The sequence below is a fragment of the Vipera berus genome (genome assembly GCF_964194415.1).
Source record: "Vipera berus genome assembly, chromosome: 3".
Taxonomy (NCBI): Eukaryota; Metazoa; Chordata; class Lepidosauria; order Squamata; family Viperidae; genus Vipera; species Vipera berus.
Genome location: NC_138204.1, coordinates 182,595,950 through 182,609,244, shown reverse-complemented (window position 1 = coordinate 182,609,244; position 13,295 = coordinate 182,595,950). Strand labels below are relative to the sequence as shown.

The 13,295-nt window shown below is 35.0% G+C and overlaps 1 protein-coding gene across 10 annotated transcripts in view; it reads left to right on the top strand.

Annotated features, from left to right (window-relative positions):
• The window catches only part of EYA1 (EYA transcriptional coactivator and phosphatase 1), a 93,908-nt gene that overhangs the window by 31,872 nt on the left and 48,741 nt on the right, over window positions 1-13,295 (top strand). For all 10 annotated transcript variants that reach the window (XM_081324707.1, XM_081324700.1, XM_081324706.1 and 7 more), the window contains 4 exons: window positions 3,605-3,687; window positions 6,908-7,094; window positions 10,084-10,220; window positions 11,071-11,154. In XM_081324707.1, the coding sequence (XP_081180833.1) occupies window positions 3,605-3,687; window positions 6,908-7,094; window positions 10,084-10,220; window positions 11,071-11,154 (491 nt within the window). The remainder of the gene's footprint in view (window positions 1-3,604; window positions 3,688-6,907; window positions 7,095-10,083; window positions 10,221-11,070; window positions 11,155-13,295) is intronic.

Sequence of the window (13,295 nt, the reverse complement as noted above, 5' to 3'; positions counted from 1 at the left end):
TTTGAAGCCAACATTTATGTTTTCTATTGCGTGCTTTGGGATTGCCCACAACGGCATCTTGTGATCTAACTTATGTCTATACTTCTTCCAAACTCTCAACAATGCCTGTCTTAAAATATGCACTTTAAACACATTATCTACCTTCTTATCATACAACAAATATGCATGCCAGCCAAATAACAAGTCATGGCCCTCAAGATTTAATAATCTCTCTTGTGTCAAGTTAATCCAATCACTTATTCCTGCTAACGCAGCAGCTTCATAATATAATTTAAGATTGGGCATTTTAAGACCACCTCTTTCACGAGTATCCTGCATAATCTTAAATTTAACACGTGGCCTTTTCCCTGCCCAAACAAATTTATTGATACCCCGTTGCCATTCTTCCAAATTAGAATCTTTCTTAAGAACCGGTATCATTTGAAATAAGAATAAAAATTTAGGCAGGACATTCATTTTCACTGCTGCGATTCTTCCCAACAAAGACAATTGCAATTTTTCCCAACTCTCCATTTCTTTTTGAATTTTTCCCCATAATTTTTCATAGTTATTTTTATATAACTTAGTATTAGAGGGTGACAAAAACACCCCCAAATATTTGACCCTTTTAGCAATCTCAAATCCAGTTAATCCTTCTAAAAGAGCCTTTTGCGATACTGTCATATTTTTGGCCAGAATTTTAGTTTTTTGTGCATTAACTTTAAATCCAGAAACCTTCACATATTGCATTATTATCTCCATCAGGTCCACAACAGAGTTTTCCGGCTGGGTCACCGTAACAACCAGATCATCTGCGAACGCTCTCAGTCTATAGTCCTGATCTCTAATTTGTATACCCTTAATTCTATCCGAATTCCGTATTTTTACCAATAATATCTCCAATGTTAACACAAATAATAAAGGTGATAACGGACACCCTTGCCTTGTGCCCTTCTCAATATTACATACTTCAGTCAAACTATTGTTAACTATTATTCGGGCAGTTTGTTTTTGATATAATGCCCTAATTGGTTGCAAAAATTTATCCCCAAAATTCATTTTATCTAAAACTTTCATCAAAAATTGCCAATTCAATTGATCAAAAGCTTTTTCAGCATCTAAAAAAATTAGCGCCGCAGAAATCTGGTTGTTCCTTTCCAAAAACTCTAACACATCAACTATATGCCTCACATTATTTTTCATTTGCCTACCACTAATAAACCCAGTTTGATCCCCATGAATCACCTGTTGCAGAACCCTCATCAATCTGTTAGCCAACACCTTAGCAAATATCTTATAATCTGTATTTAAAAGTGATATCGGTCTATAGTTTTTTACTTGAGTAGCATCTTGATCTTCCTTCGGAATCAAAGAGATAAAAGCAGTTCTCCAAGATGGAGGCACCTTTCCCCCTCTCTGAATTGTCTGAAACAGTTCCTTTAACGGTTTTATCAACTCCATTTGTAAATTTTTGTAGTAAACCGCAGTCAAACCATCCGTACCTGGCGCCTTATCCATCTTCAATTCCTTAATTACTATTAAAATTTCTTCTTCTGTTATCAATTGATTAATCTCCTCTTTTTGTGCTTGCATAAGAACCGGGATGCTAGCATTCTCCAAATATACATCAATGTCTTTTTCATTAATCTTCTCCTTAGCATATAATTTAGAATAAAAATCCACAAAGGCTTCCTTAATAAGATCCTGTTGAAACACAACCTTTCCCTTATGTTCAATTTTATCTATATTAGAAGCCCTTTGCTTTTTCCTTAGTCTGTAAGCTAGCCATCTGCCTGGCTTGTTAGCATTGCAAAAAGTATTATGCCTGGCAAACCGCAAGTTGGTTGCCACTTGATCAGCCATCAATTTATCAAATTGTCCTCTTAATAGCTTCATAACCTCCTTAGTCTTCACATCCAATGGGTTCAAAATTAAGGCCTTTTCTTTTTCCCTAATTTCATTCTCCAAATGATTTTTCATTTTTTGACCTATTTCATGCTGATAGTCCTTTAGAATATAATTATTGCAAAGACTCCATTAAGCATATTCTCAAAAAATTAATCTGAAATAACTCTACTGCAGTCATTAACCAGCCCAAGAAAAAACTTAATCAAGATGCAACAAATACTATTAGAAATACTCATTTTACTTAGTTTCATATGTAGTTATGTTTTACATTGCTATATAATTCCACATATTATGAATATATTAAATAAGCATATATGTTGGTTAGTTGTAGTCAGGTTTATTAATATGTGTCAAGAATACAGTATTGGGGGATCTATATATGTATGGATCATCTGGTAATTTTGAGCATCATTCCACTAAATTCTTGATCATCATTCCAATAAATTCTTTCTTTTCATAATTCCATCTGACAAGATTATCAAATGAATAAGATAGTTAAAGAATTATTTAGTGCATCTTTTCTGTATATACAATATTTTTATCACTTACAGCTTTTTTATTTATTTAAATTTTCTTTTTTTAAAATCCATTCTCTACATGTTTTCTTTCTAAGTATCCATATGTTCAAATTAGCTTTTGGGCTTAAAAGAAAGTACAGCTTTGTAGATAAAGACATTAAAACAAGAGGGCCATCTGTCCATTTGGGAAACAAAGTTGACAGTGAATTGCAGTATCCAGACCCTTTTAGTCAGTGGCCTTTCTACTTGAAATGCCATGTACTTGTAATAATGCTTTGTGTATCAGGAGAAACAGTAATTTCTCAAGAAAGAGAAAAGTGCTGCCCAAGGCTATATAGTCAATAACACTAAAATAATTTATAATTTTCTTCTATTAGACACGACATAGGTTTGCCTTCAGCTAACTTTCTCATTCTATAACAAGAAGGTATACGTAGTGATGTTAAACTGCTTAAACTTAAAACTCTGGATACCTAGTTTCTTCCAGGATCAACAGAAATTAATTTTAACATAGTTTGTAACTATTTTTACATGTGAGATTGACACAATCTTTTCATATTATATCCAATATGTACCCAATCAGACTAATCACATTCTTTTTCTTAAATTACTGTTTTAAGTCAAAAGCATGTCAGAGAGAGAGAGAGAGAGAGAGAGAGAGAGAGAGAGAGAGAGAGAGAGAGAGAGAGAGAGAGAGAGAGAGAGAGAGAGAGAGACTTCTGTCATTTGACTACCAGCTGTGGGAAAAGCAAGAAAGGGATGCTTTTTCATTTATGTCCTGTTCTTGAATGTCCTTGGTTAGCCACTATGGAAACAGAATGTTGAACTAAATATTAGGAATATGCACTATATTTTGAATTCAAAGTATTTTAAACTTAATTTTTTTGTCTTGAGGTCAGAACAGATTGTCCTCACCTTACTATTCTGAGCTTTGAACAGTTCTGTTTCTGATTTGCAACTGGTATTTTGAGTTCAAATAGGGCTAATATGTTGAGCACAAAATGGAGTTGTCAAAACAGCACTGCAACACTTCCATTAAGATTGGAACCACTATGTTAATCTTGAGATTATTCTTCAATCTTGAAACAGAGCATTTTAAATTCAAAATGTGTCGTAGATCCCTGTTCAGCATGTTTTAATCTGACTGAATGTAGTTATACTAAAGATTTATGTACTTTCTCCTCAATGTTTTATTTCAGGAAGCAGTTTCACAACATCATCTGGAATATATGCTGGAAATAATTCACTTACAAATTCTACTGGATTCAATGGTTCGCAGCAGGTAAATATGAGAGGTGAAGTTATTTGAAATATTTTTCTTGGTTTTCATTGAAGTCTCAGTGTACCTTTCCTGAAAGAATGAACATTGACTTCCTGCTCATTGTTTATAATCTTAAAAAATATGGCACAAAAATAATATGCAATGGAAAGTGTAGTAGGATTGTGAAAACGAGTGTTTTGGATGTCTTGCAAGCACGAGGATAGCATCTCCCTGGCATTCAATGAAGTAGCTCAACTTTTTTAAGGCTTCCATGCAAACCATAAAGAAAATACCATTACATTAGGAGTTGCTTTAACTTAATGAGCAGTAGAAGTAATTAGGTTGCTTTAATTAATGCCAGGGAAGTGGTTTGGTTGGATGAGGTCTGAAGTTTTCTGATTATTTTCGAAGTGTTTACACGCCTAATCTTTTTCTTACTCATGCATAGCATAGTAATGAGCAAGATATAACAAGCCAAAAAAATTAAAGGCAAGCATTAGATCAGGAGTGTCAAACTGCCGGCGCGTGGGCCAGATGCGTCACGGGGAAGCCGCACCCACCCCATTGCTGGCAGTGGCAAAACTCTCCCGATATGTCGTGCGACGTCACTTGATGTCGTGAGTTTGACATGTCTGCATTGGATAAAAGGAATTATAGCTAAATATACTGCTCAAAAAAATAAAGGGGACACTTAAACAACACAATGTACTGTATTTAATAGTAGGATGTCTTATCTTGTGTTCCCTTTATTTTTTTGAGCAGTATATAATTTACCCAACATTATTTGATATATTTTCCCATATATTAATATCCTTACAAAACCTATTTGCTTCCACTGTGATCTTTATCCCATTTCCTAAATTGCCTTTTGTTCTTTAAAAGTTCGCCTGTCTTTTTCAAGATCACATCAATATCAGTAACTACAGCTTTTCTTCTTGACCCACTTACTCTTGCTTGCCATTTTGATTTGATCTTTATCTAGTTTCTCTGTGATCAAACCACTTCAGTGTATTTTCTTCGTATGAATCATTCACTTTTATATTTAATCCACACCTCTAATGTTGCCACAAGTACCTTATAGATTTATCCAAATATAAACCACCAACATACATAAATCATACTTACTTTTTATTTTACATTGAACCATTTTATTCTTACACTTCCTTCATTTCTATTACATACCTCATCACTGCTTTTGGCTATCAACTTTCAGGTCATATGTTATTCAGAACATTCCATAATTAAAGCCTATTTACTCTAGTACAAGGATTTTCAACCTTTTCACAGATTGTACCACTTTTAGGATATGGCAATATTTGAGTATCACCAGTCACCTAGCAATGTATCAAAAACTTGATGACCAAAAAAAAGGGAAAAAAGTGATAAAGTACACATAGTCCTCAACTTACAACAGTTTGCTTAGTGACTGTTCAAAGTTACAATGGCATTTTAAAAAGTGACATGACAATTTTTCACACTTATGACTGTTGCAACATCCCCAGGGTTATGTGATTTACATTCAGATGCTTGGCAACTGATTCATACTTATGACGGTCACAGTGTTCCAGGGTCAGGTAATCACTTTTTGCAACTTGACAAGTGAAGTCAATGTCTGGGGGGGCGTGAAGGGAGGTGAAACCCTTTCTTCCTTTTCTCCCTTCCATTGTCCCTCCCTCCCTCCCTCCATTCCTTCCTTCCTTCCTTTGTGGGCCTTTGTCTCGTCCTGAGGACTCTAATGGCAAATCCTGCACTGCGCCACTTTGGCTTGTTCCCTCTCCCGCTACACTTAGCCAGGCTGGGCATGACCTTTGTACATTTCTGAATGTTGTACTTGAACAGTAAATACCTGATCTACACATTTCATGCCCAGCATAAAACCTAATTGAATTTCCCGGATTTTGCTCACTGTCACTTCTAGAATTCACAATCAAAATACAACACCTTCCAAAGCACACTTACTGTAACTAACTAAATATTATGTATGTTTTTGTATTTATTTTTGTTGTATTTCCTTTTTATAAGGATGCAGTAAAAATATTCTTCCAATAACATGTAATAGATGCAATCTTCACATACAGGTTAAACAAGTTGTACTATCACTCAAAAATGAATCATGGGCATATTTTAAAATGTTCTCATTTATACTGGTTTTATGTACAAACTTGCTATGTTGATAGTCTTATAGCAATCATTATTTTTCCTTCATTATCTTCGACACTTACTATTATGTATTTCCTTTTAGTTTGACACATATTTGAGAATGTATAAGTCATTCTATGCCTATAACTAGTAGTAGTAGTAGTGAGAGTTCTTGGTGTTCTCTGAGCTTGGTTTTTTCTTTTAGACATTACATTACCAACACTAGGTATATTATCAGTGAGCCCAAATAAGCTCTGAGAGCACCAAGGATCTCTCATTTCAACCCTCAGCTATAAATATTCTCCTTTATCAATGTAATAGTAGTTCTTACATAATGATCAGCTGCTTAAAGGGAGAGGAAATACCTGAAAAAGTTGATAATGTGTGCTAATGGAATAGCTCTCCTTATCTCACTTTCCATCATGAAAGGGTGCCAGAGCTACCTTTTTAAAAAGATTATAAAGCAAATATGGGTAGTCTTCAACTTACGACCTCAATTGAGTCCCAAATTTCTTTTGCTAGGTGATACAGTCGTTAAGTCAGGTGTTAAGCAAGTATTAAGTTAGTAACATGGTTGTTAAGTGAATCTGGTTTCTCCATTAACTTTGCTGGTCAGAAGGTTGCAAAAGTAGATCATGTGATCCTGCAACACTGCAACTGTCATAAATATGAGTCAATTGCCAAGTGCCTGAATTTTGATCACAAGGGGATGCTGCAACTGTTGTAAGTGTGAAAAATAGTCATAAGTCACTTTTTTTCAGGGTCATTGTAACTTTGAAAGGTTACTAAATGAACGGGTGTAAGTCAAGGACTACCTGTACTTCACTCAGAAAAGGACAATTTGAAATTATCCAGAACTTTGGAGTTTACTTTTATTTTAGTAACAGAATCTTAAAGCTTTTTAAAATTCAGTGTATAACTTTCATTTTCAGAATTTACAGTAGTTCAATTTTTGTAGAAACAATTTCTAAAAGAATAATAATTTATTTAAAGCTAAGGTAACAGAAAATGCATACAGAATTTGAATTTATATTAGAAGTAAATAAAATGTAATTGCATGCTGATGGAAAGTGTAATTCAGCATTTCCCTTGCCTCTGATAGGAATATCCATCTTATCCCACCTTTGGCCAGGGTCAATATGCACAGTATTATAATAGCTCTCCGTATCCCCCACATTATATGGCAAGCAGCAACACTAGCCCGACAACTCCTTCCTCCAATGCAACTTACCAACTTCAAGACCCACCAACTGGCATCACAAATCAAGCTGTAACAGATCCTACAGCAGGTAATTGCTCTATTTTATTGTCTCAATAAACATAGTGGATGCATAAAGATATAAAAGGTAAAGGTTCCCCCGCACATGCGTGCTAGTTGTTTCCAACTCTAGGGGCCGGTGCTCATCTCCGTTTCAAAGCCGAAGAGCCAGCGCTTGCCCGAGGACGTCTCCATGGTCATGTGGCCGGCATGACTAGACGCCAAAGGCGCACGGAAGGCTGTTACCTTCCCACCGTAGTGGTCCCTATTTTTCTACTTGCATTTTTACGTGCTTTCGAACTGCTAGGTTGGCAGAAGCTGGGACGAGTAACAGGCGCTCACTCTGTTATGCGGCACTCGGGATTTGACCCGCCAAACTGCCGACCTTCTGATCGACAAGCTCAGCGTCCTAACCCACTGAGCCACCGCGTCCCTGCATAAAGATATAAATTTATGTTATTGTTTTGTCAGTACTGAAAAGATGGGTTAAAGGTAAATTATATAGCAATGAATTTTCAGGTGCATAATTTGCTACAGTTCTTGTAAAATAGTCAAAGTTTGCAGTAATAAAAATTGCAAGATGAGGAATAGTATTTAAAGAGTTTGACTTCCTTACATAAACTATTTTAAGTGCTGGACTAAGAGTGCAGTTTTTTTAGCTGCTTATACTGTATGTGAGTATGCTTAAACAAAGAGATTTGTTTTGAATAAGCTTATAAAAATAGTTCCAGAACAAGATATTTTGAGAAAAGCAATCTTTGGCCACAAAACATTACATACAGGTTTTTCTGGTGGCGGGCAGAGAGGAAAAAGATGTAGAATTGTATTTCTGGCTGTTCTATTTAGGGAACTACATGCACAACCAAAATTTCAAACTACAATATGTGTAACTTTAAAGTAAATTTAATTCCAACAAGTTAGGCTCAAAAGATTATTATTTTTATTTGTTCTCATGGAGATAACAGATGAGAAGAGAAAGAACTGGAGAAAATCACAAAATACAAAGACTGCAAATAGAAGTAGAATGGCTGTGGCAAGGGGTTGGACTAGAATTCCTCCAAGATCCCTTCCAACAATCTCTTGTTCTATGTACTAAAGAAAAGATAGTACCAATAGTAGCATGCACCTAAGGTACAATCCCAAAACAACTTGTCCATAGAGAGCGCAATGTGTTGGAACACCTTGTTTCTCTATTCCCAGTTTTTGTTATGCTTGTACTAAGGTCAGGACTTAGATTGACATACCCAGATTATACCTCTCTGAAGAAATGTTGTTCTGACTAGTAGACGGGATAAGTAAACGTTTGAAAATTTGTTTCATTGATTTCGGTGGCTGAATGTGCCTGTGTATGCACTAAGCTGAGTTAAGATACTGAGCTAGTATTCTTCTCTTATAAAGTTATCAAGTCGCTCTTATTGGCTAATATCAATACTTCCAAATGAACAAGCATCCTAGTAATCACCTGAAGATTGTCATAAAACTATGAGAGACTTTTGTCTCCTCTTCCCAAAGGAAAATATTCCTACTTCACGATAGATTGATTATGGGTTATAAATGCAATAGATAGAGGAAGGATCTTTCTAGGAAAGAACTCATGGGCCTTCTTGAAAACAATTCTGATTAAATATAAAGGAAATATATATATATATTCAATTTCTTGAAAAAATTGAATTAATTATACAAAGGTAAACTGAAACTATTATTGTAAGTCTATCGTATTATGAACCTTGACCTTCCTGAAAAATCTCTTTGGGAATGCTTAATTCGTATTATTTTCACTAACCCTATAATATAGTTAAAATTGATCATGAGCTTAAGCCATGAGTAAGAATGTAAAATTAGCCGCACATGTGCTAACTATTTATTTTGATAAGCACTGAAACCAAATTCTGTCCCAAATTCCCTTTGTACAAAGGATAGTTCTTTTGGCTACTGAAAAACACCATTATGTGATTTTTTTTTCAGAAAAAAATAATAATTGGAAGGATCTCTTCAAATCTCTCCAACAAATAACCAAAATTTATTTTTTGTCTCTATAAAAATTGCCATACCAATTTAGCACCTCATTCATTACTAGCCCAACTTAAAATAAAAGTTTTTGTGGTGATAATTTTTTAAAAAATGGGGAATAAAGAAGTATATTTATTATTTATTTATTTATTTATTAATTTAATTTATATACCGCCCTTCTCTCAAGAGACTCAGGGCGGTGAACAGGGCAATACATAAAAATTAGATACAAAAGTTAAAATTAGATTATTAAAACATAATTAAACAATGCCCAGAGATAATACAAATTTAAAATTGAAGTCGTTAATAAAAATCCCACCCCGTCCCATCAGGCCAGGCCAGCTTGTTTAAAGAGATAGGTTTTAAGGTCGCGCCGGAAGGAGCGGAGATCGGGCGCCATCCGGAGCTCAACCGGAAGATGGTTCCATAAATCCGGTGCACCCACAGAGAACGCTCTCCCCCTGGGGGCCACCAGTCGGCATTCTTTGACCGGTGGCACCCTGAGGAGGCCCTCTCTGTGGGAGCGTACTGGGCGGAGGGAAGTTGACGCCGGCTGCAGGTGCTCCCCAAGGTATTCTGGACCCATGCCATGGAGGGCTTTGTAGGTCATTACCAACACCTTGAACCTCACCCGGAAGACAACTGGTAACCAATGCAGCTCGCGGAGCAGAGGTGTAACACGGGAGTATCGGGAGACTCCCAATACAACAATTTAATTGATATCAGCGAAATTTAGATATTCTTAACTGGAACATATTTTGGGTTCTTAAAAATTGGAAGTCATTTTTTTAAGCAATGCCCTTGATAATAGACAGAAAGTGAACTTCTATTATCTATTGATTGTTTTGGATAAGATTAGAAAGAGATCTTCCAGGTATGCTAATATTAACACAAATGAATGCTACGGTATACACAAGATTGAACAAATCTGTGCAGCTTACTTAAAATAATGAAGTTCAGAAAGCTACAATTGAATTAAAATATGAGCAATTTTCTCTTCTCTTTTTCAGCAGAGTATAGTACAATTCCTACAACACCCATTAAAGATTCAGAGGCAGACAGGTTGCGTCGCAGCTCAGATGGTAAATCACGTGGTCGAGGCAGAAGGAATAACAATCCTTCACCACCACCTGACTCTGACCTAGAGGTATTGGATGCGAAGCAGCTATTTATTTGTATATTGATTTATTCTTTTTAGCAGCGTTAGAGAGAGTTGGTAAGGAAAGCAAAGATGAATTCATGAAAATTGTTGAAAACAGTAAAATTAGCTGAAACAACACTTAGCAACACTTCTGTATTTTTACAAGTAAGTTTTCTTCGACAAAATTATCCATCTCTAGCTGAACTGTTGTTTCTTTCTCAAGGTAAACAGTTACATAATTCTTTCATGACTGTGTATATATATAGTTATGTAGTTCAGTTTAAACCTTGAATATCACATTTTAAAAAGAACTAAATTACAATTAATGTACTAGTAAGTTGATTGTGTTTATGGGTACAACAATCAACTAATGAACTAAGAGTGTGGGTTTCCAGGTGAAAAGCAACTTTTATTGTCTAATTTGTGTTTGAATTTATAACATTCAACAATTAATTGAATCTACCCTTACTGCTATAAATATTTGGATCTAGCTTGAACTAACTTCATGACAGTTATATATATGGACTAAAGATATGTTTACTTCTGAAATGATTTTGAAGATATATTTTGAAAAGCAGAGGAACACGAGCTTAGCATATCCCAGTACCTGAATTATTTTTAAAACTTTGCATAAACATGAAAAAGACATGATTGTTTTAATAAGCAACCATCCATTTTAAATCTTGATAAATTTTGCATTATGTCATTATTGTTGACATAGTATGGACATTGGTCTGAAATTGAATAAAAAATAGATAAGCTTATAATAAGTACACCTTTCAGAACAATTCCTTTAGGTAAGTCTACTATAGTTACCAACATGACAAGTATAAATATTTTGATTTTATTTTTACAGAGAGTATTCATTTGGGATTTGGATGAGACAATCATCGTTTTCCATTCACTTCTCACAGGATCATATGCTAACAGATATGGAAGAGTAAGTATAAAAGACAACATTCAGAAGCAATCTATAGAAAAAACTAAAAGCTTAGTTTAATAGGATGAAGTATTGAAGCTACAAGTGAAATAAAAACAATAATTGTCATTGGGTTTTCAGTGCTTATGAAACATTGGAAGTAAATGGTCAGTTCTGGAGACCTTCTGGAAATCTGAAAAGAAATCACATCCTAGAAATATCCATATTTTGTAAAGAAATCAATACAAATGTTTCCATGTAGTCACCAGGAGCTGATAGTGAATTCAGAAAACTTTTACCAAATAATTGTAAAAGTAAACTTATTTATATACTTAATAAACTTGCCACTCTAAATAATAGCATATCTCTAAATAGATAAAATGTCTATTTTTTCACTGGATGAAGGAAAAAAGGTACAAAATTATTAAATGCAATTTGTTATTAGAATTTTAAAATGAAGTAAATCCAACATGGTATGGATAAAAAAAATGTTCAGTTCCAGCTTTTTAATACTGGACATAAATAAAATATTTTATGGGAACTACACAAAGAACTTTCTATATATGCCTGTCTGGATTATCTGTTTTTTTTTAGATTAGTATTACAAACTGTAGTAATATACCACTATAATGAAAAATAAAATAAATCTTGCTATTAAATAAATGGGCTATACATAGTACAGAGGTTATGATATGATAAAATAATTTATTGATGGATGGATGGATTATATGTCATCAGGTTATTAACTTTTAGTGACCACATAGCTAGATTTTTCCATGATAATCTCTACCATTTTCTAATGGCACATTTACTGCCATTGCAACTGAATCTACTCACTCTTCTGCTGGTCCTCCTTCTCTTCCTCCTCCTCCTCCACCACCACCACTACCACTTTCCTCTTCTTAGGTGTGTCTAGTTAACAGAAATAGATATGTCTAGCCTAATGAAGAGAAGGATTAGGAGTGACATGATACAGTAAATGGCTAAATTGTCTACTTGAGTGGCTGTCAGAAAGAAGAGCTTATTTTCCAAAGCACTTGAGAGCAGGACAAGAAGCAATGGGTGGAAGCTAGCTAAGGAAGATAGAATAAGAACTCCTGCTTGGGTAGAGGGTTGGACTAGAAGATTCCAAGGTCCCTTCCACTCCATGATTTTATTATTTTCAGCATTAAAGACTTTTCCAGAGGGCTAGGTCTTTGCATAATTTGTCCCAAGTAGAATAATTTGAGGATGGTTTTTACCTCTGGGAAGAACTTTAGATTGATTTGTTCGTTGACCCAGTTGTTTATTTTCTTGCCTATCTATAAAGGTCTCAAAAAAACCTTTTCAACACCCTACTTTAAAAGTAAAGCTACTCTTTCTGTCCAACTTTCACTTCCATAGAGTGTCACAGACAAAATTTGCCTGCACGATTCTGACCTTTATAGACCTATTAGGGCATATGAATATCTTTTCCTAGGCCTTCATTGTTACTACCAAGTGCTAATGTGTAGCATATTTCTTGAATGCTGATTTTTCTTTCTGTTGATACTTGATCCTAAAAGGCAGAAATCCATCTTCTGCTTCAATATAATTATTGCCAATTTTAAGGCTGGTTGTTGTATCTATTACAGGTAGTCTTCACCTAACTACTACGTTTGGGACTAGCAGTTCTATCAGTCACTGACACAGTCATTAAGTGATCATATGACCACAACATGCAATTTTACTGCTGGCTTCTCCATTGACTCTGATTGTCAGAAAATGGTTGCAAAAAGTGCAAATGGTGTGATTGTTCAATGCTGTGATGATCAAGGCACTTGGCAACAACTTGTGAACAAATTTCCAAGTACCCAAAATGTGTCTTGTGACTGCAAGAGGCAGGGTAGTGCAATATTTTACAGCATCTGAAAGTACTCTACACAGCATAAGGTACCCATTCCAAGGCCATCATGACCACACCATTAAATGACCAGTTGTAATTCAAGGACTACCTGTAATAGCAATCACTACTGAGGCATATAGCAAAGGTTATAATTGGGCCATGAAGCTAATTTTTGAACACTGTTGTAGGCTTGAATGGTTGCTGACTGAATGATAGGATCTGAGGGATACATGTAGAAATGAAATTCAGACAAATAACAAATGATTCAATTTAGGATTGCGTCTCTGTTTAAAAATGG